This window comes from Mesoplodon mirus (assembly GCF_964341445.2).
Source record: "Mesoplodon mirus genome assembly, chromosome: 6".
NCBI classification, from domain to species: domain Eukaryota; kingdom Metazoa; phylum Chordata; class Mammalia; order Artiodactyla; family Ziphiidae; genus Mesoplodon; species Mesoplodon mirus.
This window is the reverse complement of record NC_138982.1, coordinates 33,208,330-33,236,261: the sequence shown is the minus strand read 5'-3', so window position 1 is coordinate 33,236,261 and position 27,932 is coordinate 33,208,330. Positions and strand designations below refer to the sequence as shown.

Genomic DNA, 27,932 nt, shown 5'->3' with positions numbered 1-27,932 from the left:
ATGATGCCTGTCAAATGTTGGCACGCCTGAATACGCCCTTCCTGGGTACAGTGAAGGGGCTTGCTGTCTCCGGGGCCTCTTCCTCCTCGGGCCGTGGGAGTGGCCCTCCGTGAGTGTGGGGAGGGGCTGGATTTGGCCCCCGTTCTTCACTGAGGACCTTGGAGGAACTGTGCTTGGGCCAGGCCCCTGGCTGATCAGGAGGCCGGTGCAGACAGCGGGAGGCCCAGACGCACCATGGCCACCACGTCCCCTCTCTTTCTCCTGCGCAGGCATCCTTTGAGGTGTCGGTGGAGGCCCGGAGCTGCCCGGGCAAACACGCGCAGCCCATGTTCACCCTGCGGCCCGTGGGATTCCGGGACAGCCTGGAGGTGGGGGTCACCTACAACTGCACGTGCAGCTGCAGCACAGGGCTGGAGCCGGACAGCGCCAGGTGCAGCGGCAACGGGACTTACGTTTGCGGCCTGTGTGAGTGCAACCCCAGCTACCTGGGCACCAGGTGCGAGTGCCAGGAAGGGGAGAGCCAGAGCGGGTACCAGAACTTGTGCCGAGAAGCGGAGGGCAAGCCCCTGTGCAGCGGACGCGGGCAATGCAGCTGCAACCAGTGCTCCTGCTTCGAGAGCGAGTTTGGGAAGATCTACGGGCCCTTCTGTGAGTGCGACAACTTCTCCTGCGCCAGGAACAAAGGAGTCCTCTGCTCAGGTAGGCACCCCCGCAAGCACTTCTGCTCTGAGCCAGGCACAGGCCTGGGTGCCGTTTGGACGTCCCCAAAGCATGCCTTTTACTTACTGCCACAGTCCTCCTGGGAGAAGACAAGGGCAAGCCTTGGGGGTGGGACCAGTGTGTCGAATACAAAAGCAGGAGATGGCACTGCTACGTGATGTGGACTCTCAGAGTTGGAGGGCTCGGCCGTGGGTCATCCAGGACTTGCCCACACAGCATTCCTGACACACAGGTGATCGGCCTCTTCTTGATTGCCCCTGGGGACAGGGAGCTCCCTGGGGCCAGAAGAGGTTATTCCCTTGTTAGACATCCCATTCATCTCCTATGGCTGCTCTAATAAGTTACCACAGACTTAGTGGGTTAAAACAACACAAATGTATTCTATTCTAGTTCTGGATGTTAGAACTCTGAAATGGATTGGCTAAAATCCAGGTGTCAGGGCTACATTCCTTCTAGAAGCTCTAAGGGAGAATCTGTTCCCTGGCCCTTTCCAGCTTCTAGAAGCCATTTGCATCCCTTGGCTTGTGGCACCGTCCTCTGTTTTCAAAGCCAGCAGTGTAGCATCCTCAGATATGTCTCTGACTCTGACCTCTGCTTTGCTCTGATGCTCCTGCCTCTTTCTTATAAGGAGCCCTGCGATTGCGTCGGGCCCACGGGGTAATCCGATGAGTCTCCCCATCTCGGGATCCTTGACTTAATCACATCCGCAGGGTCCCTCTTACCATGTAAAGTAACACTGATACAAATTCCAGGGATTAGGCTGTGCACATCTCTGAGGCCCATCGTTCTGCCTCGCATAGACATGATTTGAAAGTTTCCTTTTACATCAAACAGAAGATCGTTTCTCAGTCACTTCTGCTCAGCGGTTCACATTTTAGGCGCCCTCTTGCGCATGACAAACTGTCAAACGTCTGAGAACTTCTTTATGTTTCTCTGTTCTCTTTTCTTATCCAGGCTAGACACCAGGTCTCTTCCTTCTCTGAGGCTCTATCATTTTGTTAAGTGTGCCTCTCGGAATCAGGCGTGTTATTTGTCATCTGGGTAACGAGGGCTCAGCCCCGAGTTCAGCGAAACATTTGCTTCCTGTGACCTGAACGTTCCACTTCCATGAACACATCCTAACAACACTCACTTTTTCTTTTCTGTTAGACAATCACATTGTACCATTGAACTTGGTTTTAACTTTACTATACCAAAAGTTGAAGATTTTTAATATTTTGAATGAACTATAGCCAAGCCAAGTTTCTGTTGTGTCATGTTGGAGCACTTAAGTTTTTGAATCTAAGCATAGGACTTTACGCGGATTCCAGTTAAATTACAGTTTGTCAGTTCCCATTCTGGGAGTTGCGCTCTGATGAGATACTGTAAAATCATGTCTCTAAAGGGTCATTCAGTCCAGCACCCTGCCACCTGCAAATCGAGTAAGCAGAACAATTTTAGGCAGGCTTGTAGTTTCTTCTACTGCTGTGTATTCTTTTGTTTCCAGGATTCCTTCTTTGTGAACGGTCTTCCAGTGGTAAAGTGTTGATTTAAAAGGAACTTAAGAGTGTGGCAGGGAAGATAAAGCACAAACATGTGAAGCAAGTCAGAACATATAAATGATCTGTCACTGCGGGAGGGGTAACCCACCCTCCATGGGAGACACAAGTGCAGAGGGTTGCACAGATGAGCGTAAGCCCGTGAGGCCTCCGGGGGCAGGATGCATCATAAGACAAGTATGAGCACACCCATGGGTGCAACAGAACCAGCATGCTCAAAATTGGAATTGCTCCAGAAAATGTAGGACGTATAATGTCATAGAAGAGTCAGCTAGCTGGCAAGAGTCAGGATTTGATGTGCTGATCAGGCCACAGGGATCCACTCTTTCTGATAGATTGGGTGGTTCCACGGGATGGTTCTGTCTGGATTAGCAGGAAGAGTGCTTAGGATCAGGCAGGTCCGAGCCTAAATCCACCACCACGTGCTACTTGTGTCACTTTGGGCACAGAGCTGTTGTGAGCAGTAAGAGGATGTGTCTAAGGCACATTGCCTTGCTGACCCCTGGCTCCTTTAAGAGTCAGTGCCACACACCCCTGGGAGCCACAGCTGCTGTCCAGTGTGCAGGCGGGGCTGCCTTCCCCGTGAGTCGGGGCTCTGCTGAGGACTTCTGGCATGGCGGGATGGATGGACTGCCTATTCCCTTTAGCAGCCACCATAAATGCTCCAAGAAGCCTGGCCGTGTCTGTAATTGGCTTTCAGCCGTGAATTTTTTTTTTTTTTAACATATTAGCAAGTATTATCACGGAGCTCCCTCCTTTCCCCTCAGGTACCAGAAATAATCCTCTGATGTGTCTTCGTCCAGAAGGCTGCTTGTGTCTGTGTTGCCTGGGAGCCAGGGCTGCTAGGTCGGACGATCTGTGCAGATCTCATCCCCCATGGTTTATCAGCCTACTACCTGGGTTGTCTTGGACTTTGGGTTTTCCTGTCTCTAAAAACACCCCAGCACTCCCTTGTTTCTGCATCACTTTGAGAATTGCAAGAGAAGACGTGGATAAAGGACCCAGCACGGTGGTTGGCAGGAAACAGGGCCCAGCACGTGGGGGCTGCCTCCCCTCCTTCCCTCAGATGTCATGTGCCTCCGAAACTAATACAGCACAGAGCCTGGAGGTGTGGGGCGGGTGGTACATGAGGTGCGAGAGGCCTTAGTAAGGAGAACCGGTCATTTTGGAAACTGGAGTATCCTGTAGCTGAGTGAATACCCACAGAACCCACCGTCCTCCTGAGCTAGTCTTGCATTTCAGGCTCCTGCCAGATGCTGGGTGCTTGCTCCTCCCTTCGCTCCATCCAGCCCTGTGGTGTTGAGAGACTCTCGTGTGTCCCCAGGTGTGGAAACAGGAGGTTCAAGATGCCCTTGGCAGAAATAGAGACACAGATGTAGAGAACAAACGTATGGACACCAAGGGGGGAAAGCGGCAGGGGGTGGTGGTGGTGTGATGAATTGGGAGATTGACATATATACACTAATGTGTATAAAATTGATAACTAGTAAGAACTGCTGTATAAAAAAATAAAATTAAAAACACAGTGCCCTTGGGGCTCCCACGTGTGCGGTGCTTTGAGTCACTAACTCCTCAGAATTGCTGAGCTGAGATGTCTTTCGTTCCCCCGAAGTTGGAAAGCTTGAAAAATACAGGGGGAGTTGATGGATGTGTGGTCAGTCTGAGCTGTCTGTCTCCTTCTTGGTGACCAGGGTTAATTTGAACCATCTGGTGAACCAGACAAAGAACTTCTTTTACCCTCACTGCTTCATATGCATCCCTTCCTAAAGTGTGTTCTCAGTCAAGAGAATAACTCCAACTAGCTGTAGGATTATTCTTAGGTCTAGAACGTTCTCAAAGAAATGGTTCACCATTCCATCATTCATACTTGAAGAGGTTTTCCTTCTAAATTTTTTCTACGTGTGTGTATGTATACAATTTTGTAGCTTGCTTTTTTTGCATATACTATGATATCCTAAGAAGCACCTGAAGTTGAATTACTTGAGTACATCAATAATTAGAACACTTGACTGCCTTTCCACTGCGTCCCCAGTTAGCCTCCTCCACCCCTTCACTGGGAAAGCAACAACTAGTTGAAGCTATCCAGGTCTTCCTGGAGACAGTAGTTTCTGGAACAAGGTCACGGTGGTGTGTGATCATCCAGGAAGGACGCCCAGCTCCGGGCAGGACCTATACTCCTGGCCCGTCGATGTAGCACCCAGCTCCCCGTTTCTTGTCTCGGGTGGGTGAGGGATCCGCCCCCAGTTCCTTGTTCCTGTGGTCAGCTCTGGGCTCCCTCTCCGGAATTTGGCCCGCTGGTTTTGAGCTCTTGGATCACTGTTACATTCAGGGTTTTTGTGGGGGAGAAGTCTTATTTCTCAACAACGACTCTGGGCTTCAAGATGCTGACTCGGAGACTCACAAGCTGCTGACTTCAGCGTTCTCTCAGTGTTTCTCAGCCCTTCCCCCTGCAGCTGGGCCCACAGTGGCTGCGTGGTTCTGGTCCATCTTCAGACGGGGGCTGAGGCGGAGCCAGGCCAGGACCAGTGGGGACATCCTGGAGAGAAGCTCCTCCAATTCTCTCTGGTCTTTCCGTCTGTAAGAGGCTCTGGTCCTTACCTCCAACCAAGAGACAGGACCGAGGGGACGGGCTAGAGATGACAGGTTTGTGATATGTTATACATCATGAAAGTTAGTAGTGAAGCAAATCTGACTGAGGTCTGGAAGCAGTTGAACAACTTGGTTATTACTTTTGTGACACACTGTCATGGGAATGTGTGTGCAGCCAGGGCTGCTGTTTCTCCGTCTGGTTTCTAGAGGCAACATAACTTAGAGAGTGGTTCTGTCCATAGACGATTCCTGTGTGTACAAAGGGAGCTATGGGGCCATTGTGAGGGTTTCTATTCTTTTGAGTCTCATAAAGTGTTGACCCTTCAGAATCCCTCTGCTGATAGAACATGTGAAGAAGGACATGGTCTGTTTAGTTGTTTTCGGTGTAATTAAAGGTTACTGCTCAAACTTTGTTGTTCTTTGTTGGTTTCTGTACCCAAACAGTGCACTTCCTGGGATTTGAGTTACTCTGTTATGGTAAACTGTTGAAATCAGTCGCAACCCTGATGCTTCCAGCAGTCTCTGTACTTAAAATGCATGCACTGGCGTACATGGAATAATTTGCTAATAGCCTACTTCTTGGGTCCATATTGAGAAAATTTACATCAAATAGAATATAGAATTTTGAACAGAACGCTTTTGGTCTTGTGACTGTGAGATCCCAAAAGTATATGTAAGTAAGGTCTCATATATTTTACTTCATCTAATAGGTTATTTGGCCAGTTTGTCCATATAAATATATATGAATCCTTTAATATGTGGCAAGCAATTAGAGGTCAAAGGGCCACTGCAGTTCTCTCTCAGATGTAAACAAAAAAACATGGAGAGCGAGGCAGTAGTGGCACCAGTCCTGGTGGCCAGAGCCGGCATCCAAACACAGGTCCCTGGTCTGGGCTGATGGTTTCCAGAAACTTTCACGAGGTTATGTTAAGCCTCTCCTGGTAAAAGCGCCTCTGACATTAGGCCCTAGCTTTGGACTTCCTGGTTCCCTTTTTTTTTTCGGTACACGGGCCTCTCACTGTTGTGGCCTCTCCCGTTGCGGAGCACAGGCTCCGGACGCGCAGGCTCAACGGCCATGGCTCACGGGCCCAGCCACTCCGCAGCATATGGGATCTTCCCGGACCGGGGCACGAACCCGTGTCCCCTGCATCGGCAGGCGGACTCTCAACCACTGCGCCACCAGGGAAGCCTGGACTTCCTGATTCTTGCCAGGTGAAACACCTCCATGGCAACAGTTATCCAGATATGTTTGTAAAAATACCTCTCACCCTATTCATACCGTTTTCTTCAGAAATGTAATTTTCACACTCACAATAAGTATCCTGGTGGCCATCTCTGGGACTATGGTCACAGCTCTACCTTCTGTCACTGCATTGCAATTAGCATATTTCATAAATGACTTATAGGACCTTCTGGAATGTGGCTCCATGACAAAGACCTCAAAAAGTACCTTTTGAATGAACCAAGATTTGACATATTTAATTTCCCAAGAAGAAAGGGGCCTCTTGGTGGGATTGCTACCACTGTGTGCCTCAGGTGGGAAAGCCTAGAAAATTCTTCACATCTTTTCATGTATATTAGTCTCTAGTCAGTTTCTTGATGGTTTACCTGGATGCTATTTGCAAATACAAAGATGCATTATAGAGAAAGGTCTCCTCTCCCTCTAAAGAATATCCTCATAGCAGTGTTCTTTATCTCGTAATATATAAATCCTAATTATGCACGTGACAGCAAAGACCAAGAGAGTCATCTTCCATTTTGGAGTACTCAGAATATGGTGGCTATGAGAACAGAATTTGATACAGTATTCTTCAGTAACTATGATTGTAAGGAATGATACACCTGTAATTAGTAAAGATACTTCCACAAAAGACCATTTACCAGGACCGTTGAGGACCAGTGCGTGTTCAAATCTGGATTCTAAACCTGGCATTCCCCCTTTCCACCTCTGACCTTGGACTCTTCACTTACCCTCTGACAAATTCTCTTATCTGTCAGATACCCCAGAGGGTTGTTGTAAGCATCAAATAGGACAATAACTGTAAAGCTCCTTGGACTCTGCCTCCCCACTCAGGGTGTTGAGTAAGTGTTTTGAGCTGTCCTCCTCCTCCCTCCCTTCCTGGAGGAACATTTTCTTCCACAAAGATAAGCATCAGAGACACTCATGGCATCAAAAGAGGCTGGTTTCAGAAGTTCTCAATAGGCATCTATCTAATGGTCAGGAATTCTCTAAGAATTCCATCTGCATCCAGATATTGCTCAAGTTCACTTGAAAGGCAACAGGGTACCGAAATTTAGGGCTTAGTCACATAACAAAACAATGCACCTTTCAGACTGGCTGCATGAACCAGGTGAGCTGGGCTGTTCCGCTCTGGAGTCATCCAGCCTCTTGCAGCCTGAGGTTGGAGAAAGCTCTTTGGAAAAACTGTAGTGTAATAAGTATCTGACCTTGGTGCAGCTGCAGATACTGAGACAGTGGTCTCTCACTGAGGTCATTTTGTTTTAGGTAGAGTGCTGCATTCATCTCATTTAAGAGCTCACTGAGCATTCCTCATGTGCCAGGTTTTGTACTGGGTGCCAGGGGTACAGAGTTGGAGTTGCTCACAGTATTGGATTAATTTCTTTTTTTTTTTTTTTTTTTTTTCTTTTTGCGGTATGCGGGCCTCTCACTGTTGTGGCCTCCCCCGTTGCGGAGCACAGGCTCCGGATGCGCAGGCCCAGCGGCCATGGCTCACGGGCCCAGCCGCTCCGCGGCATATGGGATCCTCCCAGACCGGGGCACGAACCCGTATCCCCTGCATCGGCAGGCGGACTCTCAACCACTGCGCCACCAGGGAGGCCCTGGATTAATTTCTAAATGTTTGTTGTCCCTAGAATTTTCCACTCCTCAGAAACTTTCTGGGATTGAGGAATGAGCATATGAACCACTTAAGCTTCTACTTCCACCATCCAGACTTGTGTGAGATCTTGAAAGATAAGAAGCATGTTGGCAAGCCATTTTGAGAACCTGCCTTGTTGCATGCGCTGAGCTCAGCTCTGGGAATGGAGTTTTCTTACTGCCCTGCTCACTGCTCAGATCCTGATTCCAGAAACATCTTAAGCAACAATTTACCAGTGATTGTGAAAAATGGAGTAATCTGAGCATTGGCTTTCACCTCACCGCCCTTCTCTGTCTATTTAGAAAGGGAAGTGTGCAGACAGGGGAGCTTGGGATGAGGACTCTGCTCATGCCTTTGAACTTCAGGCCTGATCCAAGGTCATGGAGTTCGGCTTGTGAAGGGAATAATGAAACTTAAAAAAAAAAAAGGAAAATCCTAGGAAAACCATGAGAAATTCCAAAGATAAGATGTTAGTCATGTATAGAATTGGGTGGCATTAACTTTTTGATACTGTAGAATAACACATTAGAAAATTTTCCATTCTTCAGTTAAATTGAAAATGATGAGAGACCTCTGGTGACTGAAATAGTTATTCGTAAGGCTCCTTTGTTTCTATTTCTTGGGTGTTGAGCTGTCACTTTGAGTTTGGTCTTGATTTTGGAAACTGTGACATAACTGGTTATAGGACTCTGCTGCTCAGTGCTTTGGGTGGGGTGGAGCGGGATTGGATGGAGCCCTGTTTTCCTTTGGGGTAAGTGTTCCTGACTGTCAGAACACTGACCTAAGGACTCCACCCAGATCCAAATGCTCGCTGGTATCTGGAAGTTGCTCTGAGTGAGTTCAGTCTGCCAGAAGTTTTGCATCTTCTTGTTAATGAAAGGAACTGGGGTGACATGCATCACAGCCAATCTACTGACACTGGGTTGTGGTGAAGGAAAGCACAGTGTTTATTGCAGGTGCCAAGCAAGGAGAATGGGCAGCTCATGCTCAAAAGACCCAAACTCCCTAAGGGCTTTCGGGGAAGAATTTTTAGAGGCAGTGTTAAGGGTGAGGGTTGCAGAGTGCCTGATCAGCTTATGGGCATTCTTCTGATTGGCTTATGGTGAGGTAACAGGGTGATACTTTGGGAAATCTCAGTTATCAGTTTTCTGCCTCCAACTGGTCTGGAGTCTGTGGTCTGCTGGTGCTCAGCATGCAGTCAACTTCCTCTACCTGGGGAGCGGTTTAGTTTTTGCAGAACAACTCAAGGATATGGCTCAGGATGTCATCTATAGCCCTTGAGGAGGAGCTAAGGGTCCTTGACTTTGTTTTATGGCTAAACTATTATTTTGTCTTGCTTGACTGCTTTCCTTTGTTCCTGCATTTTTTCACTTCTCTGATTAAATTTGCTCTTTGGAACTTGGGAAGCCTTGGGAGGTTAAAACTTTTCTACAAACAAGAGTTGGAGGACACAGGGCAGGGGAAAGGTCTGTCCCTGGAAGACCACACAGGGTCCTGCTCAGTTTCACTCTCTCCTGGACACCTTCCTGAGCCCTGCCTGTTGCCCTCAGCCCACAACCATCACCCCCAAAAGTTTTCATCAGATGACCCACCGTCCTTAAGCTATAGGAATATACTCCCCAGGCTGGTATGCTATTTGACATCACATCATTGGCCTTTAGGCAAACATTGTAATAATAATGATAATAATAATAATAAATAGAATCTATTTTAACACACTTTTTTTAGTATATTGAGATGTTTTTCCTTGGAAACACACTGAGGCTAATTTGTTAGTATTTTGTGCTCTTCATGAGCAAGCACAAAATAGTGGGACTATTTGCATCTTCTGCCTTTTCTACCACCACCAGTCACACACAGTGGGTCAACTGTCTATCACCTGCATTGACTGTTTACATTGTGGGAAACTGAGGCCCAGAACCTGGACTAAAGCACCTTGAGATTCTTGATTATAGATTCAGACGAGGAGAACCTTGTACGTAAATAGTCACCTCACCTCTACCGAATTTTACGCATTTTGATTAGCTTGAGACCCTTCCCAAATCTCTTAATACCAGCTCAGGCCTTCCTGCCACCACTCAAGCACTTAGCCCACATTTTCCAAGTCTTACCTAATAAGTGCTCTTTTACTCTGGTCAAAAATTTTAGGAAACTTTTAGTCTCTGTTTTGCTAAGTGAGTTTCTCTGGGTTACGTAAGGATAGATCAGACATAGCAGACCAGGCCTAAGGACACACACAGAGCAAGAGACCAGCCGAAGTTCCCGTCCCTTCATGACTATTATTTGTTGAAAGGGACAGAGTGTTCCTCTTAGTAGTCAGTGGGTGTCTGGCTGTTGTTATTGATTAGGCTGGACCCACTTTCCTTAAATGAACCTTTGTTAGCCTCTTCTAATGTATAAAACACTCTTGGCATGCATGATCTCATTTGGTGGTTGTTCCCCTACCAGGAGACTGAGGTGGCTGTTACTGATCAGCCGTGTGGTGGAGGCTGTGGCTGAGAAGACTGGCATGTTGGCCATGCTCCCTACTGGTGGTTGGCCCAAAGCCTTGGCCTAAGAAAAGCTCACCTACCCTAACCCTCAGGGGATGCTCTTCTCTGGGCGGCTGCTTCCTGCCATCTCCTGGCTTGGCTGGGCTCCTGGCAGCCAAGCTTCAGCGTGGCCCACTCATGTGACATTCCAGACCAGCTGTGTCCGTTGAGAGTGCTGCTCCAGGCTCTGAACAGTGGCCAACTGAGGATGGAATATGGCAGCTCTTAAGCAACCACAGCAACATGACAGTTTTCCAGGTTGAAAATAGTAACCCTCTCATCCTGTTGCAGTGACCAGGGGAAAGGGGAGTGAATTCATGTCTCCCCAGATGCTGTTGGCATTTCCCCAGAAGTGCCTGCCAGGCAGATCAGGCAGGTTAAGCCAAACTCAAGAAGTTGATGTGAGGCACCTCTGTTTCTTTTGGCCACAGGCCTTCTGTTTTTCTTACTGAGTCAGCATTCTTAGGGTCCTATGAGGACTGTGGTTCATCACACTCCTTTGAAACTGGAAAGGTGAGTTCATTAAGGAACTCAGGATTTTCCATCTTCCCTCCGTTGCCTTCATCTCCCTGTGATTGATAGAGTTGGGCCAGACACCAAGTCCTTTCCTTGGTGCCCTCGTGTGGAATGCAGTAGTAATTAGAGGGACTTGGCAGCTGGGCATCGGCATCGAGAAACCAGGTGCTAAGACCAGAAAGGCAAAGGTATCCTTTGACACTGCTCTGTTGCCTTTGACGGTGGAGTCTTGGCTTTCTAGCCAGAGCTAACATCTCAAAGTATTCTTGAGGTTTGGGGAAGCTTAGCTTAAAGCAGCATCACCTCATTTGCTTAGTAGTGGTCCTATTTTGCTGGTGAGATACAGAATGCAACATGCAGATGAAGGCAAAGGGTAAGGGGCTCGTCAGGGCATCACCTATTGGGAAGCACCTTCAGGTGAGCTTGTCAGGCCTGGTTCATTGACACTAAGCCAAGGACAGAGGAGCAGCGAGCCCTGAGACTGAGGATGCATCACTGTTCACATCTCTGAAGAGCGTTTTGCTGGAGAAATCTGAACAATATGCAAGAACGTTATCGGGTGCCAAGCCTGTGACTTCTGTTCAACCATGACCATGGTTGCCACAGGAAAGAGAATTCCTAGTCTTTATTTCTCGTGTCATCCTCAAGTCTCTGGGTTTCTTGGGCATTTGTTAAGAATTTGAAATATCTCAAGAATCACATTTAAGTTTATAAGCATCAATAATACTTCATTCCTTTTCTAATTTCCAGCATCGGGTATCTTCCCCAGGGCTTCAGGCTTGTCCTGATGTCATTCACAGCCTCCACCAGTCAACAACATGTTCTTAGCATCTACTGTGTGCCCGACACCATGCTAGGCATTAAGCAAACAAAAATAAAACACCATCTTTGATTTTGTATGGGTTTGCAAGCCAGTGAGATGAGGCAAATGCGTAAACAAATATATCCGTGTGATAAGTGATTGTATATCTATACTCTCCCTGTTAGCCAAGTCTTCTGGTCAGGTTTAGAACATGCTCAGGACTCTCCAGTCTTAAAAAAAAAAAAAGAAAAAGAAAAAGAACAGAAAAAGAGAAACCCTTACCTTCCCCACCGCCCCCCTGCAAGCTCCTCTTTCCTCCATATTCACAGCCGTATTCCTCAAAACATTTGTCTACACCCACTGACTTCATGTATTACCTCCAGGCAGCCTTCATCACAGTCCAATTTGGATTCAGGCCCATGATTCCACCAAAACAGGTCTTCCAGGTCCTGAATGGCTGTGTCCTGCTGCATCTAAGGCTTGTTCAGCTTTCATCTTACTTGACTGTTGAGTGACAGCTGATGTTGTTGACTGCGCCCACCTTGAAAAGCTCTCTCCCCACTGTCAGTCAAAACTGTAGGCTCTTTTGTGGGATCCTTCTCCTCTGGCAGTCCATTCAGTGCTGAGATTGTCCAAGGCACAGCTTAGATGTCTTCTCCCCCAGAGTCTCTTTCAGGAATCTTGTGCCCACACCTTCAGTTACCCTTGTGTTGTTCCCAAGCTCCCTTTAGCTCCACTTGGATGTCTTAAATGAACCTCGGTCTCAGGATGTCTCAGACTGATTTCATGATCTTCCTCCCAGCTGTCGTCCTCTCCTGATTTTCCTTGTCTCCACCTTTCATCCAGCTATACAAGCCAGAAACCCAGGAATTATCCTTTTTCCTACCCTCTCCTCAACTCCTGCGTTCCATCTGCCAGCCTTGGGGATGGATCTGTTGCACATTTTTAAACTATAAAACACCCTAGGTCACCTTGAACATTTATCCTATGTGTTGTTTTAATTTTTATCACTTAGTCATGCCTGGATTATACTGGAGAGGCAGTACACATAGTGGTTAGGACTATGGGCTCCAGAGTCAAACAAATGTAGTTCAAATCCCAGCCCTGACACCTGCTTGCTGTGTGACTTTGGATAAATTACTTGGCTTCTCTGTGCCTCATTTTCCATATTTTCAAAAATTAGGATAATAATCGTACCACCACGTAGGGCGACTGGGACTAGTAATGAGGAAATCCAAGTAAAGTGCTTAGAACAATGCCTGTCCTATTGTGAGTCTTGTCCACTCACCTCATATTTCTTTGAAGTTCGTCCTCTCCCCGTCTGCGCTGCCACCATCCAAGTTCATCTGCTCCCCATGCTGCACCCAAAGTAATTGTTTCAAAACAAAAATATGCTGAAGTTCAGCATGTTTGAGAGGCTTGGAGTGGTTTGAAATGACCAGAACCTGGGGTGCCCGGGGGCACAGGGGCAAGTGAAGAGATGTGAGAGGTAGGCCACGTAACAGGCTTGTATGTTGGACGCAAAGTTTACACGTGGAAGCTGTGCTTTTGACGGTGAGGAGCCGTTGAAGGATTTTAAGCAAAAGAGTGTCATCACATAGTTTACATTTTAGGAAAATGATGGAGGAGGCCATGTGGACACTAACTTGGGGAAGAGGCAGACCATAGCAGGAGTACTCAACCAGGAGAACGCCACAGCGTACAGCGGAGGCTCTCCGTTTCCCTCTAGTGATGGGAATTTGTTGTCAGGCTGTTTGGGGACTACAGCATAAATTCAAACTCCTCAATCTAGCCCTCAGGTCTTCCTTCCAACACAGTCGTCCTCCCTCCCTTTTTCCCTTCCTTCCTTCCTTCCCTGCCTTCCTTCTGTCTTTTTATATACGTGCACACTTACAAACACACATGCATACAAACAGGCCCATGTCTGCCTCGCGGGTACCCATGCTCGTCAAACTCTCCTTTTCAAATACTTCCCTTCCAGGCTGCGCGCTCTATGTATTCATCCTCACAAGTGAATGCATCCTATTTTTTGCACCCAAAATGCCTTCTCTCCTCTACTATTCCAAAACCTGTAGCTTAAGCCAGAATCTGTACCAGGCTCTCCAGATTTCTCCTGCTCTGACCGAGAACAGCAAATGTCAGCGGTGGAGGAATGGTAGAGCTCACGTAGTTACTGCCCTTACTTTACAGATAGGAAAACGGAGGCCAAGAGTGATTTAATGATCAGTGATTAAAAGAGCTAGCCTTGGGGGTGGATCTGTTGCATATTTTAAAACTATAAAACACCCTGGGTCACCTTGAACATTTATCCTATGTGTTGTGTTCATTTTTATCACTTAGTCATGCCTGGATTATACTGGAGAGGCAGTACACATAGTGGTTAGGAATATGGGCTCCAGAGACAAACAAATGTGGTTCAAATCCCAGCCCTGACACCTGCCTGCTGTGTGACTTTGGATAAATTACTTGACTTCTCTGTGCCTCATTTTCCATATTTGCAAAAATTAGGGTAATAATCGTACCACCATGTAGGGTGACTGGGACTAGTAATGAGAAGATCCAAGTAAAGTGCTTAGAACAATGCCTGTCCTATTGTAAATGCTCCATCAAGTTTCTCTACTAAGAGATTTTAATGACTTGATTTCTCAGTGAAATTAGAAATTTCTTGAAACCATACATTTCTTTATTGCACATTTACAAAGAATTCCCCCAACCCCATTAGATAGACAAACCACCGTCCCTCTTTTATTGATGAAGAAAGTGGACTGCTGTCCAGAGCCAGCAAGTAGCTAGGTGAGGCTGCACGGTAGCTCCCGTCCAGAAGACGCGTCCCCAGCCGAGGGCTTCCAAGCAGTGACAAGGGTGAGACCGAGTTGGTCTGAGGAGACTCCAAGAGAGCTGGCTTCCGGGGTTGGTGATGAGCCAGGAGAGCTGTGCTGTCTTTGGGAGGCGCAGCCCTTAGTTGGCAAGTTCTCTCGTCAGTAACTCATCCTTGGCAAGAACAGGCTGTGTTTACAAGCTCGGGAAGCCTGTGGTGAGGAGGATACAACCTTTCAAGAGTGACTTCTCTCTTGACCCTGGAGATTTATTTAGTTTCTGTTGAGGTGCTCAGAGTCAGGCTAAGGTCCCTCATGAGGGAACTGGGTAGAAGTCCTGTGCATTTCCAGAATCTCTGTTCTCTACTTTTTCTGTCACCAAAGCCAGTGCAGGGAAGGGAACACTGAGACAGTGGGAGGGGCGCGTTCCCACGGGGACCAGACCCGGGGACACTGAGAACACCCGGCCCGTTATGTAACCCTCACTTGCTCGTCAGCCAGGTACCAGAAAGAGCGCCTTTAGGAGGGATTTCCCCTTCCCAGTCCAAAGCCCCGACACAGAGGCCGGGCGCTCTAGAAGCCTTGTGTGTGCGTTTGGCCACAGGTCAGCCCGCCCCGGCTGTGGTTCCCCATGGAGATTGTGTGAGTGCCCAGGATGTCTATGTTCACAGGCTCTCAGGGAGTAGCTCCCAACCCCAACCTGATGCTAAGGAGGGTGGGGCCGTGTGCCTCCTCTGGCTCAGCAGTGTCTTGGGACCCCTGAGTCTCACAGACACCGGTGGCTGGAGGCACAGAAAGCTCTGGTTGGTTTTCCTGCCCTTTTTAAGACGGCTGTTACAGAATTCCAGGAGCGGGGCCCAGGCTGTCACCCAGAGGTGTCCACGTCGCAGACAAGACCTGACTTCCGAGCCAGGGAAGTCACCCAAATGAGCAGAGGCTTTCCAGCCCACAGTGCTTCCTTTTCTTTTTTCTCTTAACCACTTCCTGTTTACCCACTGCCTGTCCTGAGAAGAGGGGAGAGAGGAGGGGAAGACGATGGGCAGACAGAGGGCTGTGGGAGGAGGGTGCTGGGGCTGTGGGAGGAGGAGGATGCTGGGGCTGTGGGAGGAGGGTGCTGGGGCTGTGGGAGGAGGGGTGCCCATGGGGGAGCTTGGGGGAGGCAGAAACTGAGAGTACATACTTGTGTGAGAGAGGGATGCTGACAGTGGGATAGGGAGAGGGAGAGACAGGAGCAAGGGAAGTGCCGTTCCTGTCTGGGGGGCTGGGGAGCTGAGCGCAGCCCTCCCCTCCTCAGCCCTCTGCCAGCCTGAAAGGCCTCCTGGAGGCCGAGGGGAGGGGGCGGAAGCTGATCATCAAGGGAAGTGTAGTGCATTCCTGAGCTGGATGGAAACTATTTTTGGACCAGCTGTGGAGAGACATTTGTGCCCTGAGGGTCTGACGTCTGTGTGGTCATGACCCTTGCTCCTGACGGGGCCAGGATGGGGAGAAGACACCCACTTCTTGTTTCTGCCCCGTCCCAGGCCAGCTCCTTCCTTCTTCCAGCCCCAGGGCCCTCACGCAGGTCCTCTGAGGTCACCCTAGGGCTGCCTTGGGCCTTTGCAGACTGGAGTCCAGCTTGGGGCCGAGGGCCACATATGCCGTGCCTCAGACATTCAGCTGTCCCCTTCCTGCTGGGGGCTGGAGTGCCCCCCAAGCAGGGCCTCCAGTGCCGTTGGGTGTCAGCCTCCGTGCCAAGGCTCTGGGGTTGAGGGAACAGCTTCACCAGGCCCTGGGTGTTCTCGCTTTGGGCTGGGCGTGGATTAGATAACTTTATGGGAGCTTTTAACCCTGGAAGGCTTGTTTTTTGTTTTTTTAATTTGGCTGAGCTGCGTGGCTTGCAGCATCTTAGTTCCCTGACCAGGGACTGAACCCAGGCCCCAGCAGTGAAAGTGCTGAGTCCTAACACCTGGACTGCCAGGGAACTCCCTAACCCTGGAAGTCTTTGATTCAAGCTCTCAGAAAGTATTCCCTCTCCCATCCTCTGAGATTATCTACTCCAAGCTTCCCCTCCCCACACACTCCCATTATAACAGCGACAACAGTGATGAAGCTAGCTAGCATTAATTGAGCACTTATTATATGCCAAACACTAAGTGCTTTATACAGGTTATGTGATTGAACTCATACAACAACCCTATGAGCGGGGACATCTTTACGGGCCCCATTTTAAAGTGAGGGAGCCAAGATGCAGCGGGGTTAAACATCAGTTACTGCTGGTGACTGGCAGATTCAGGAGGCCGGCCCCGGGCTCTCTGATTTCAGAAGCCACGTGTTCACCACCACACACGACTGACTCATTTTCCAAATGTTGCGTTGTATCCCTGCTCGGTTATCCACCACCCACGTTCCATGGTAAACAGCCTCCCCTTCATCCTCCACCTCATGAAAGGATGCCCACGCCTCCTTTTCCTGAGGACGAGGGGCGCTGGCCGCCTCCCACCCCTGTCAGCCCTCCCCTCGCTCCTGCAGATCCTTGTTTTCTACCCCCTTGATCTTACCCCCCTTTGAGGTTGTGCCCTTCCACTGCATGATCCCCGACTTCTCAACCCTCTCTGCAGGTCACGCCTGCACAGCCCTGTGACCGCTGTCCAATGCAATGGCCTCCGAGCTCCTTGCTTGCTCAGCTTCAGGGGCGGTCTGGTCGTGTGCTGGCTGCTGTGGGTAGGGGCTTGATTTGCATTAACACCAGTATTTCTGATGACACTACCACGAGGAAGGCATTGTCCTCATTGACAGATGAGGAAATGATCATCAGTCAGGTTTAGGGACTTGCCCAAGGGGACACTTGAACGTGGTGCCAGCACGGCCGCCAGCCTTTCACGCAGCTGATTGGGGTTAGCCTGAGCTCCTCTGGCCACAGTCCTCACCCCCCAGCTACTCGCTCTCTCTCTCTCTTTTTCTCTGTCTCTTGCCCCCCCGCCTCCGCCCCACTAGCCTCTTTTTGCTATGATCTCTTTGGGGTTTGTTCTTCCCTCGATCTCTCCACTTCCACCAAAATGTTCTCTCTTCTGTGTCTTTCTCTTTAATCAGAAGGATGCTTGAATATCCCCTCTTCAAAATCCCCAGCCTCTTTCCCCACCATCTCTTCCTTTCCCTGCACAACCAGATTCCTCGTGGGAGTTGCCGCGCTCGCTGTGGCCACTTCCTCACCTCTCTACCACTGGATTCTGCTCTCACCGCCTCACCGCACTGTAGGATTTGCCCCTCTTGACTTCTACAGAGCACTGGCGCTGGGGCTTCCTCACGTGCCCCCTCCCTCTCCGGCAGCTCCTTCCCCCCTTGCTTCAGGGGCATCCCTGCCTCTGAACAGCCAGTATTCTACTTGATCGGGGGCGGGGGCTGTGTCTTGGCCCATGGCCCACACAAGCGCCGTTTTGCTGATGGAAAGCTGCTGAATTCTGTAGAGCTGAAATTCTGTATAAATAGACACATTTACAACTTCCTGTCCATTTAGCTATCAGTCATTCTAACAAAGGTACTAATAATAGCTTGCACATGTAGCAATTCACAGCTTACCAAGTGCTTTCACATGCCCTTCAGTATCCCTGTCTATGTGTAATGAAAATATTTTTATGTCTGCACAGTATTAAACAGGCATCATGAAATTCAGCGCACTTTGCCAGGGTGCTGGGGAAGCATTATAAACGAGCTTTGTTTTGATGCAGAGTCCTTGCTTTGGCCCTCTGGGTGCTGTTAGCCGGGATCATGTTGCCGCTCCCGGTGCAGTTCTCCTGGTGATGGATGGGTTATTGAGCCTGGGGACGGGACCGAATGACCCGTGTCATTTTAATAACATGTTCCTACTAGGGCATTAGGAGAGGCCAAGGGCTGACCAGAGGATGTGGAAATCTCTGTACATGCAGGTTGAGGGAAAGGCAGGTTGAGGCCTGAGTGCAGGGTCCGAGACCTTTGGATTAGGATAAATTGTGACCAGATTTACAAAGCTTATGACACTCTATATGGGTCACGCTTTCTCAGGGAGACTTGGAAACTTTAAACCAAAATGGCAAGTGGTTGTACCTTGTGTACCGGGTCCCACCAGTTGGTAGAACCTCCTTGGAGGAGAGTGTTGAGGAGGATTCTGAGGCCAAGCCTGGGCTCCCTGGCAGAGAATCCCCTGATTAGACGGCACGGTCAGCGTGGGAGTGAAGGAGGACGAGGCATGTGTCACCTCTCTGCCGTAGCTGCTTTCCATTGTCTTTGAGAGGCGGTGAACCACCTGACAGACAAACTGGGGCCATCACGGGAGTCCCTGAGGACAGCACTCCAGTGGCTTCAGCCATTTCATCGAGCATGCCTTCTCTCCTAGTTTGACTTGCTGGGACCTTGCGTTGGAGTTGGCAAATGTTTGAGGCCAAGACGCCACGTGGCTAAGGACTTTCCGAGGTCCCCCGGCCCTCAGCGGCTCCCACCTGCTTGCCCGCCCTCCTCCTGTGGGCCGGGGCGCTTCGTGCTCTCCCTCACAGGTTCTCTGCACAGCATTTCTTTCTCGCCACGTCCATGCCTCTCAAGTGCTATAGGAGGCTTTCAGGAACGGCTTAGATCTCTGGCAGTGAGCCCTGTCCCTCTCCATGGAGCCGTGGTGACCTTGGGTGAGTTGCCAGCTCCCACTCTCTCCTGCCCTTGACTCCTAACTCTGTAATTGCACCCCAGATCTAGGGGCACCCTCAGGTGCTTTGACTGTGGGCTGGGTTTTGGAGCTCTCAGGTTTTCATGATGTCAGATGTACCCAAGGCAGCTGGGTTCACTTGCCAGTTAACCGTCATGTTGGGAAGTACAGAGCAGCTGGCACCTTTGCCATCTTCTCAGTGAGCAGCAGATCTTTTCACATTAGATGCCCAGTCACCATGGGGAGCAAGTTCTCCCTTCAACACATACACACAGCCATACTTCACCCCAAACGAAATAATATACTACCTCCTCACCAGACCTTTGACACTTTGGAATATTGTGCTAGGTTTTTATTTGGTTCATTTTATATTGCTGCCAAAAACAGAGAAGGAGGGGAAACAACACTCACCGTGTCAAACAAAGCAGTCTCTCTGGCCTGAGTAGTGTCTTTGCTGTTTGTAAATATGGAACCAACCATGCCTCTTACTTCCTCTATTTTTGCTTGGTGAGATGGCGTGATGTATAAGCCACTGGAGAGACCAGAGCTGTACTAAAAACCACTCCTCAAGTGCACTGATACCTGCAACTCGCTTTGAAATGCATTAAAAAATATACGGATTGATGGATGGATAGAGGGATGGGTTGATGTGTGGTGAAGCAGCTGGCAGCATACTGATGGTGGAATGGGGGTGGTAAGTGGATGGATGTTCTCTGTACGGTCCTTTCAACTTGGCTGCAGGTTTGGAATTGTCAAAATGTTGGGGGGGAAATCACCCTGAGTGTGAACCATTTTAATTTAAAACAGCCTCTTGACCCATGTGGTCCTGAGGCCGAGAGTTAGGGAGTTGTGCAGATTGGATCCATTTCATTTGGGAAGACTTCCTGTGGGGGGTGGTTTCCTGCTTGCCAGGGCTGTTCAGGGATTGGTGCAGAGGAAGGGGGTGCAGGCCTCCCTCCCTGGGGTGAGTTGTGCTGTCTGCTGCCCTCCCCCCCCATGCCCCATCCCCCCACCATGTAACCCATGAGCAGGGCTGCTGCTCTCTCCTGTGGCCCACATATCACACGCCAGCTTCCAGGCAGTTAAACTGCACTCCACAGCCTCCTCCTGGCTGGGGTCTGGCCTTCCTCACCTCTCCCAGAGGGCTGCCATCTGCCTCGGCACTGGCTGTGAAGTGGGAGGGTGCTCTCGCCCAGCACAGTATCTGCTGGGGCTCTGCATCCCTGGGCTGCAGAGAGGCTGCCCCGCATGCATGGGAGGGAGGGGAGGACTGGCGGCTCCAGATGGCCTCCCTGCCTCCTGCAGATTCTAGGCTCTCCAGAGCAGACAGGTTGGGGAGGGGGACAGGAAGGAGGTGGGGGTGAAGAGGCTCTCTGGAGTTAGGTCCTGACCTGAATTGTGGGTCGCACTCATTGGTGGTCTCAGCAGGTGCTGAGGCCCAACTACAAGGATAACTGACTCAGGAGCAGGCATGAAGTGCCAGGCGCCCCTGTCTGACGCCACCCCCTGCCTGCCTGGCCTCCTGCTAGTCTGTCAGTGGGTTCTCAGTAAACACAACTTCTTGGTCCTATTAATATTAGCCTTACAAAATGGCACGAGAAAGGACAATATGCTGCAGTGATAGTATAAGGAATTTTTTAAAAAATTAATGCCATCTGTAGCACTGCTTTCTGCCTCTGTTAGCAAAAAATAGAGAAACCACTAACTATCAGGCTCCTGGCCCCCTTGGAGGCTGGTGCTGTCCGTGCTTTTTGCTGTCCAGCGCACACACGCGCGTGCCTGGTGCGCACACTTCCTCAGTCCTCTGAGCCCAGCAGCTCCCCTGCCCTTGATGCCTGCAGAACCGGGAGGGGATGCCCAGCTCCTCCTCCCTTGCAGGCTGTGGAAAGGGTTCCTCCTGCAAGGGGGGAGCGGGGGCCCCTCAGCTGGTTCTCATCTTGATTAGGGCCTGCTCTGTCCTCTCCTCCTGAGAGGCCACGGATCCTGGAGTTCAGACCGTGGGCCCTGGAGCCACTCTCCCCGGTTTGGGTCCCGGCTCTGCAGCCGCTAGCTGCCTGACCGTCAGCAAGCCACTTCATCCCTCCGTGTGTCAGTTTTGTCACTTGTGCACGTGGGATGGTTGTCAGAATTCATCGAGTTCGTGCTGTAAAGCCTGACACGTGCATAGCGAGTTCGGTGTTAGCCGCTGCCGTCCCCCGTACCTGCTCGTGAGTCACCCAGCTCTGGCCCACGGCTCCAAGGCCGGAGCAAGAATCAGCGTCTCACTGAGACTGAGGGGCAACAACTGTGTTGGTTTCCTTCGGGGCTGTGTTCGGGTTCCACACATTTAGCGACTGAGAACAGCTCCGATGTGTTCTCTCTTCTGGAGGCCAGAGTCTGAAATCATTTCCTCTGGCTACAGTGGAGACGGCAGCAGGGCCTCCGCACTCCTCGCCCTGAGGCTCTGGGCCAGGACCCTTCCCTCGCCTTTTCCGTCTTGCAGGGCTGCGTTCCTTGCATTCCGGGCTCCTCGAGGTCTCCTCCTCCACCTCCAAAGGTGGCGGTGCAGCATCTTGCTTCTCCTGTCCGTCGCCACCACCTTCTGTAGTCAGATCTCCCAGTGCCTTCCTCTCATAGGGACCCTTGTGGTGGCACTTAGGGCCCCCCTGGATACTCCGGGAGAATCTCCCCTGTCTTAAAATCCTTCACTTCATCACAGTGCAAAGTCTCCTTTGCCGTACGAGGTCACATTCACAGGTTCTGGGGCCATTCATCGCGTAACACGGGAGACAGGAAGAAGCTCTCTGGTGTCCTGGACCTGTGGCACGACTCGGCCCAGTTCTGGACCGACTTGGAGCAGCACTCAGCCCAGCCGGGCCACGTGCACTGCCCGGGCGCCTTGCTGTCACCCCGTGTCAGCACCAGGCCCCCTTTGTCTTCCCAGACGGCCTGCGAGGGCACAGTCGGCGTCTCATTCTGTGGGATCCCCAGTGTCCGGCACACGGCAGGCGCTGGGCGGTCGGTTGTGTGTCCGTGTAAGCAGGCAGGCGCTGATGTGCCATGTGTGTCCTTTAGGCCACGGCGACTGTCACTGCGGAGAATGCAAGTGCCACGCAGGTTACATCGGGGACAACTGTAACTGCTCGACAGACATCAGTACGTGCCAGGCCAGGGATGGCCAGATCTGCAGTGACCGCGGGCACTGTGTCTGTGGGCAGTGCCAGTGCACGGAACCAGGGGCCTTTGGGGAGACGTGTGAGAAGTGCCCGACCTGCCTGGATGCTTGCAGCACCAAGAGGTAAAGCGCTGCCCCCCACACAGCCCTCCACCCCTGCCCCAACCCCAGCGTCTCCCCCAGACCAGGCCTGTCATCCGGCCAGTCAGCCCTCAGGGCTGGCCAGCCTCTCACCCCCCATCTCCTGCATCGTCCCCACCCAGCCTTGCTGGGGATCGAAACTCCTACTAACTAGAATAGGGTCTTTGAAACGCTGGTTCCATGGGGATTTTGTAAAAAAAACAAAATCAAAACATAACAACAACAAAACCTGTTATTCTGTCCCTAAGCAAGTTTAGAAGTGACAGGATTACTGAGTTAAATGAAAGTAAACTGATTTTAGTACCAAAATAGCATCTTCTTGAGCCTTTAGTGTCACTGAATATTTTAAAAGGACATTCAGCACGCATCTTTCTTCCAAATGAATTTGACCTCCTGCCCCATTAACACCTCCCAAACAATGTTTCACAGGCCCCCCCATATGGGAAATGCTGCTTTAAACAAAACATCATCAGAAGGTAAATTGGACAGGAGGGCACCCGACCTAGATAAGGCAAGCCAGGAACAAACTGCAGTGGCTTTTGAATTTTCTGCTCCATTTGTACAGATAATGGAGTGGGTCTCTGCGCTGCTGCTGAATGCAGAGATTGTCCAGACGCGGGTTCCAGGCCTCCACCGACCCAGCCACGGGGTTACGTTCCCCTGATGACCTCCCCACGGCTCTGCCCTTCACACTCTGCCAGAGTGCGAATGAGAGGGAATTAAATCAGGGAGTTATGCCATCGGGAAAGCAAGAGTGACAGTTTCTCTTGAATTTTGCTAGAGAAACAGCTGTGCCATGATCATCCTTGTCCTAAGGGGCCAGGACGGAGGGCACAGATAATCAGAAACAAATAATAATACAGACGTTGTTTCTCTTTGGCTGGGAAAGGCAACTGTGCAATTGTTTTTTGGCAGATTTCCCTCCCAAACCCCTGGCTCGGGCTCCTAATGAGACGAGTTCATGCTCCCTGAGCAGCCGCGGCTGCCGGTCAGTCTGCACTCAGAAACATTCTGGGTGGCAGAACCCCTGGTTGGATGTTTGCCACAAATAATCCAGGCGTGGGTAATTGAAAGCTGGCCGCAGATGGAGAGACAAGATAGACAGGGCCAGATTTTATTCTGTGTAATTAGAGGGAAGCCAGGCAGAGTAAGGGAGAAGAAACACAGATCTACTTTAGACCTGCTAAGAGCAGAGAAACAACAGAAATCCAAATAGAAACATCCCAGTGGAAGGAGGAAGTTAGGATCCAGGATCTGGAGCCCAAATAGCTGTGGCTATCTGAGCCTGGAATCATGGCCATTATCAACATTTAATGCCTGAGGGAGGTGCCCTACCCCCAGCTCTCCCACCAGCAGAACCCTTTTGAGTATGTGCTCCCAGACCTTGGGGCATATGAGGTTGATGGGGGTTGGTGCCAAGCTAGGACAATACACATGGAACCAATAAAGGCAGATCAAGCCTGTTTCTTTCCTTCTTCCGGAGCAGCAAGGCAATATAGGGTTGGCTTAGGTCAGTTAAAAGGCCTCTTGGGAAGACCACCTTAGCTTTAAATGTTTAAAGCATTCATTTCCAAGAAGACATAGACTTGGTGATTTGTTATCCGTTGAGCAATATCAAAGGAGCAAGGAGAGCAAAGAGATGCCGTAGGGGAACCTCACTCATTCTTCTTACTTGTCTCCGGGCCACACTGACACAGTCTCTTTCACAGCCTAGTTGTCACTTTTTTTTTTTTTTTTAAACAAAGTACCTTTGATAGTGCCTTATTATTTCAGGCTGTTTTTCTACTTGCTGCTTTGCTGAGAGCCAACAGGTTTTGAATGCCTATGTCCTTTTTTTTCTGGGGTTTCAGAGCAGTCAATCTCTACCTTCTAGAACTAACCAAACACGCTCTTCACCTTGGGTGAGTGCATATTCAGTTTCAGCTGATTTCAATTAACAGTCTCCCTGAGCAAAGTCTGTCTCAGCAACTTGTTTGTTTAAAGACCAGACATTTTAATACGTGACTACAATAGATCACAAGATTCAATCCAGTGTGCAGAGCACACAGGTTAAACTGATTTGTCCACATGGATGATTAGGGAATGTTCCCTGGAAGCGGCCCTGTGGTTTCATGACAACAGGGCATGCAGATGGAGGGCTCAGTGAATCCTAGCGGAGACCGGAAGCGGCTGCCTTTCTTTGCAGTGTGTTAATCCATGAGTGGAGGAGGGGCAGTGGCATCAGCATGAATGACCAGAGCTGGAGCCATGCCTTCCTGGTGCCCAGCCAAGTCTCAGTTGCCTGCCTGCTGGAGCTCTGGCCTCAGGAGAAATGCAAAAATTACCTACTTGTTTAACTTCAGAATGTTTCCATGAAGTCATTACCAGGAGAGTGGGATTTTGTGGCCAATCCGAGGATAGTTGGGTTCTTAAGGATATTAGGACCCTGGTAAGAAAGTCTTACCTACTTTCCCTCCACAATCTACTCACTCGCCCATTCCTCCTCAGTGTTCGGAAAGTGGAGTAAGGACTCAGGGAGGGACTTGGCAGAGAGGCAGGTACCTGGGTGCTGGACCCTGCTGTTACTGATTCCTCACTTCCCTCACCTGTAAAATAGGGCGACTTAATGAAACGCTCTCAGCTCCCTTCAGGCCACAGTTTCTGCCCTGGAAACGTAGTGCCTGGTCTCTCCATCCCACAGAATTTTAAAATGATACTAATAAAGGCAATGCATTGTGATGGTACAACCCTCCATATTTTTGCCAGGGAGCTTTCCAGACATGCAGCCCCTTTGGTCCCCACAGGCCTGTGGGGTAGGTTGGGCTGCTGTCCCCCCATGTGGCTGAGGCTCTGTGAGGCTCCCCTGCCCTCGGGTGCCAGGGCACAGCGGCAGGGAGGCAGTGGCCCTCCCAGCACACTTGGCTCTGGAGTCCTCACCCCATTTCCTGGGGAAACCTCTCTTTTGGGGTCTCTCACCATCCTTGCCGGCCACCGAGCACCATCACTTCAGAAAGTTCCTGCACGTTCCCCGTCAGCTGGTGGTTTTGTTCCAACCCACTTCTCCCTGGAGTTGAGTTCTCACCATCCCATTTATGCTCCCCCATCCCCCAGTCCCCCATAGAGGTCAGAGACCCTCTCTCCCCTCCACAACAAGCTTTACAGACCCTTAGAGCTTAGCTCCCCTGCCAGGTGGGCTCTGTCTGGGAGCAGGAAGGGGGCAAGGGCCTGAGAGTCTCCAGGACATTGGTTCTCAGCCCTCACCTTTACTCAGAATCCCCAAGAGCCCAGGTCCAGCCCCAGAGATTCGGATTCCATGGGTGTGGTTGGGCCCAGGCAGTGGTGTTTTGTCTTGAAAGCCTACCCAGAGAGTTTAATGTGCTGAGAGCCCTGCCTGGGTGATGGTCTCCTGTTGGGGATCCTGGGAAGTGGGGCCATGGCGGGGTGAGGACCCCTCTTTGAGGCCAGGAACACTTTTTATCTTCAGAAACTTCTTGTTCGGGGCAGGCTCCTCAGTGAGGTATTTGATGCACCAGAGTGCAGATGGATTTGGCTTCTGGTGTCAGAATTTGAAAGGTTTCCAACCTGCAACTTGACATGTGTATCCGACATGCTTCTAAACCCACATATGTTCCTCCAAGAACCCTTGGGCTTCCCTGCATGATAGCAGCAAGAAGGACAGAGCAGAAATGTTCCTTGAGGCCAAACATCTGAACATGGGAGAAGCTAAAGCCTTCAGGGGCTTGCAGGAGGGCTGGGACCTGCACTCTTGGGACATGCACTCAGTTACATGTGTGGAGCTACTACCCAGCATCTAACACCCACATTTATTGCCTCTTTTCCAAAGAGATTGCGTTGAGTGCTTGCTGCTTCACTCAGGGAGCTCAGTGGACAACCAGACCTGTCAAAACCTGTGCAAGGATGAGGTGATCACACGGGTGGACACCATCGGTGAGTGTGGGGAGCGGCCCTGGGCAGCCGGCCCCTTTTGGATCTTGGCAGACGTGTAGAGACTTTCTCCCTCGTGGGGACGATCTTCAGGGCTGCCTGGCAGACAGGAGGGTAGTTTTAACCTTGAGTTAGGAAGCAACCTCAGTGTCCTTGGCTAGTCCTTGCTGGCTCCCCAAGAGGACTTGGAGTACCTGTGTTAGGTCATAGGTTCTGGGCTCTCCAGGGTGTAAGACCTTCCTGTTCTTAAGTTTCTGTCCCATCCCTGAAGCCTAGTCCCTTCCTACATCTTCTCCCAGGCTTCCTGAAAAGTTGGTATATTAGTTAGAATAAGTACTGTTAGCTGCTACAACAAACAAACCCCAAACCTCAATGACTTAACAAAATAAAAGTCAGTTTGTCACTCACTCGAAGTCCAGTGAAGATGTTCCTGCTTGACAAGGCCTCTCTGTGCTCCTTCAGGAGCCCAGGTACCCTCTAGATTGTGTTTCCACCCTCCCCCGGGTCCTCAGAATTCTCTCCATTGAACCTGCAAATGGGGAGAGATCCTGGGGGAGGTTTACATGGGTGGGGCCTGGATGTGGTGCACACAACATCCCCCCCACCCAGAGCTCAGTCATCCGGCCACGTTTACTACAAGGATGGCGGGAAGTGTCGTCCAGCTGTGCCCGGGAAGCTGGGAAACCATGTTTGGTGGCCAGCTAGCCAGTCTCTGTTTGGCCTCAGCCCAGCTCAGCTCTCGCGATGCTCTCGCGATGCTCTGCCAGCATTAGACGAGGCAGAACTCACACTGTCCGAATGAACCTGGGATCGCGGGCTACCCTGGCTCTTCCTCAGTCCTACAGGTCTCCCCGTTCCTTTTTCCTGCCTCCCTGACCTTGAGTGATGCTCTGGCCGAATCATGGCTCCTGAGGATGCCAAGTCATGTATTCCGCCAACGCATATTCATTGAGCTCCTACTGTGTGCCAGGGCTGTATCACAGCAGGGATCCCCTGCCCCGCCCTCCCCAAATCCGGCCTCTCATGCCTCTTTTCTTGCCCTGCTTCTGTCTTGTGACTTGAGGTCTGGCTCACAGCAAGTTCTGCCTGCAGACCTGGGGCTGTTGCCCCCTGACTGGGCACCCACAGAAAGATGGCGATGCCTCCCCCGGCCCACTGACTACTTACTCGCTCTGGAGCAAATGCAGCTGTTCACGCACAGCTGCCTCTCCGTCTGTCCCTTTGTCATGAGTCAGTTGCTTCACAGAGAAGGTTTCTGTTCGCATTCACCAGTTATCCTTTTCCTTCCTTCCCCCAGGCTTTTTCATAGCCATGCTCGCTCACACTCACCCAGACCAGGCTTAGGACTGGGGGCCGAGAGAAAAAGCCCAGGCCTCTGTGTCTGATAACCACTCAAAACTGTCTGGTTCTAGGTGGAGACTCCTTGGAGCAACAGGGTTACAAAGGGCAGAGCTAGAAAGCATTTCGTGTCACAAAATTGCCCACAGTTGTTACTCAGGACCAGTGGGTCATTCCCTTACCACCTGCCTCTCTCTTGCTTCACACTCCTCCCCGCTTCCTTTCCACCCTGGAAATCAGTCTAACCCTGTCCCAGGGGAGGCTTGGAATGCAGACAGTGCCTGGTGGGGCGGAGCGGCAGGGAGTGGGGTTGGTGATACCTTCCCCTCAGGTAAC

General features: G+C 50.6%; 1 protein-coding gene across 2 annotated transcripts in view; it reads left to right on the top strand.

Moving 5' to 3' along the window:
- Positions 1-27,932, top strand: part of ITGB5 (integrin subunit beta 5) — a 110,145-nt gene that overhangs the window by 78,561 nt on the left and 3,652 nt on the right. For both annotated transcript variants that reach the window (XM_082625143.1, XM_082625142.1), the window contains exons 10-12: positions 270-699; positions 22,094-22,316; positions 26,158-26,261. In XM_082625143.1, the coding sequence (XP_082481269.1) occupies positions 270-699; positions 22,094-22,316; positions 26,158-26,261 (757 nt within the window). The remainder of the gene's footprint in view (positions 1-269; positions 700-22,093; positions 22,317-26,157; positions 26,262-27,932) is intronic.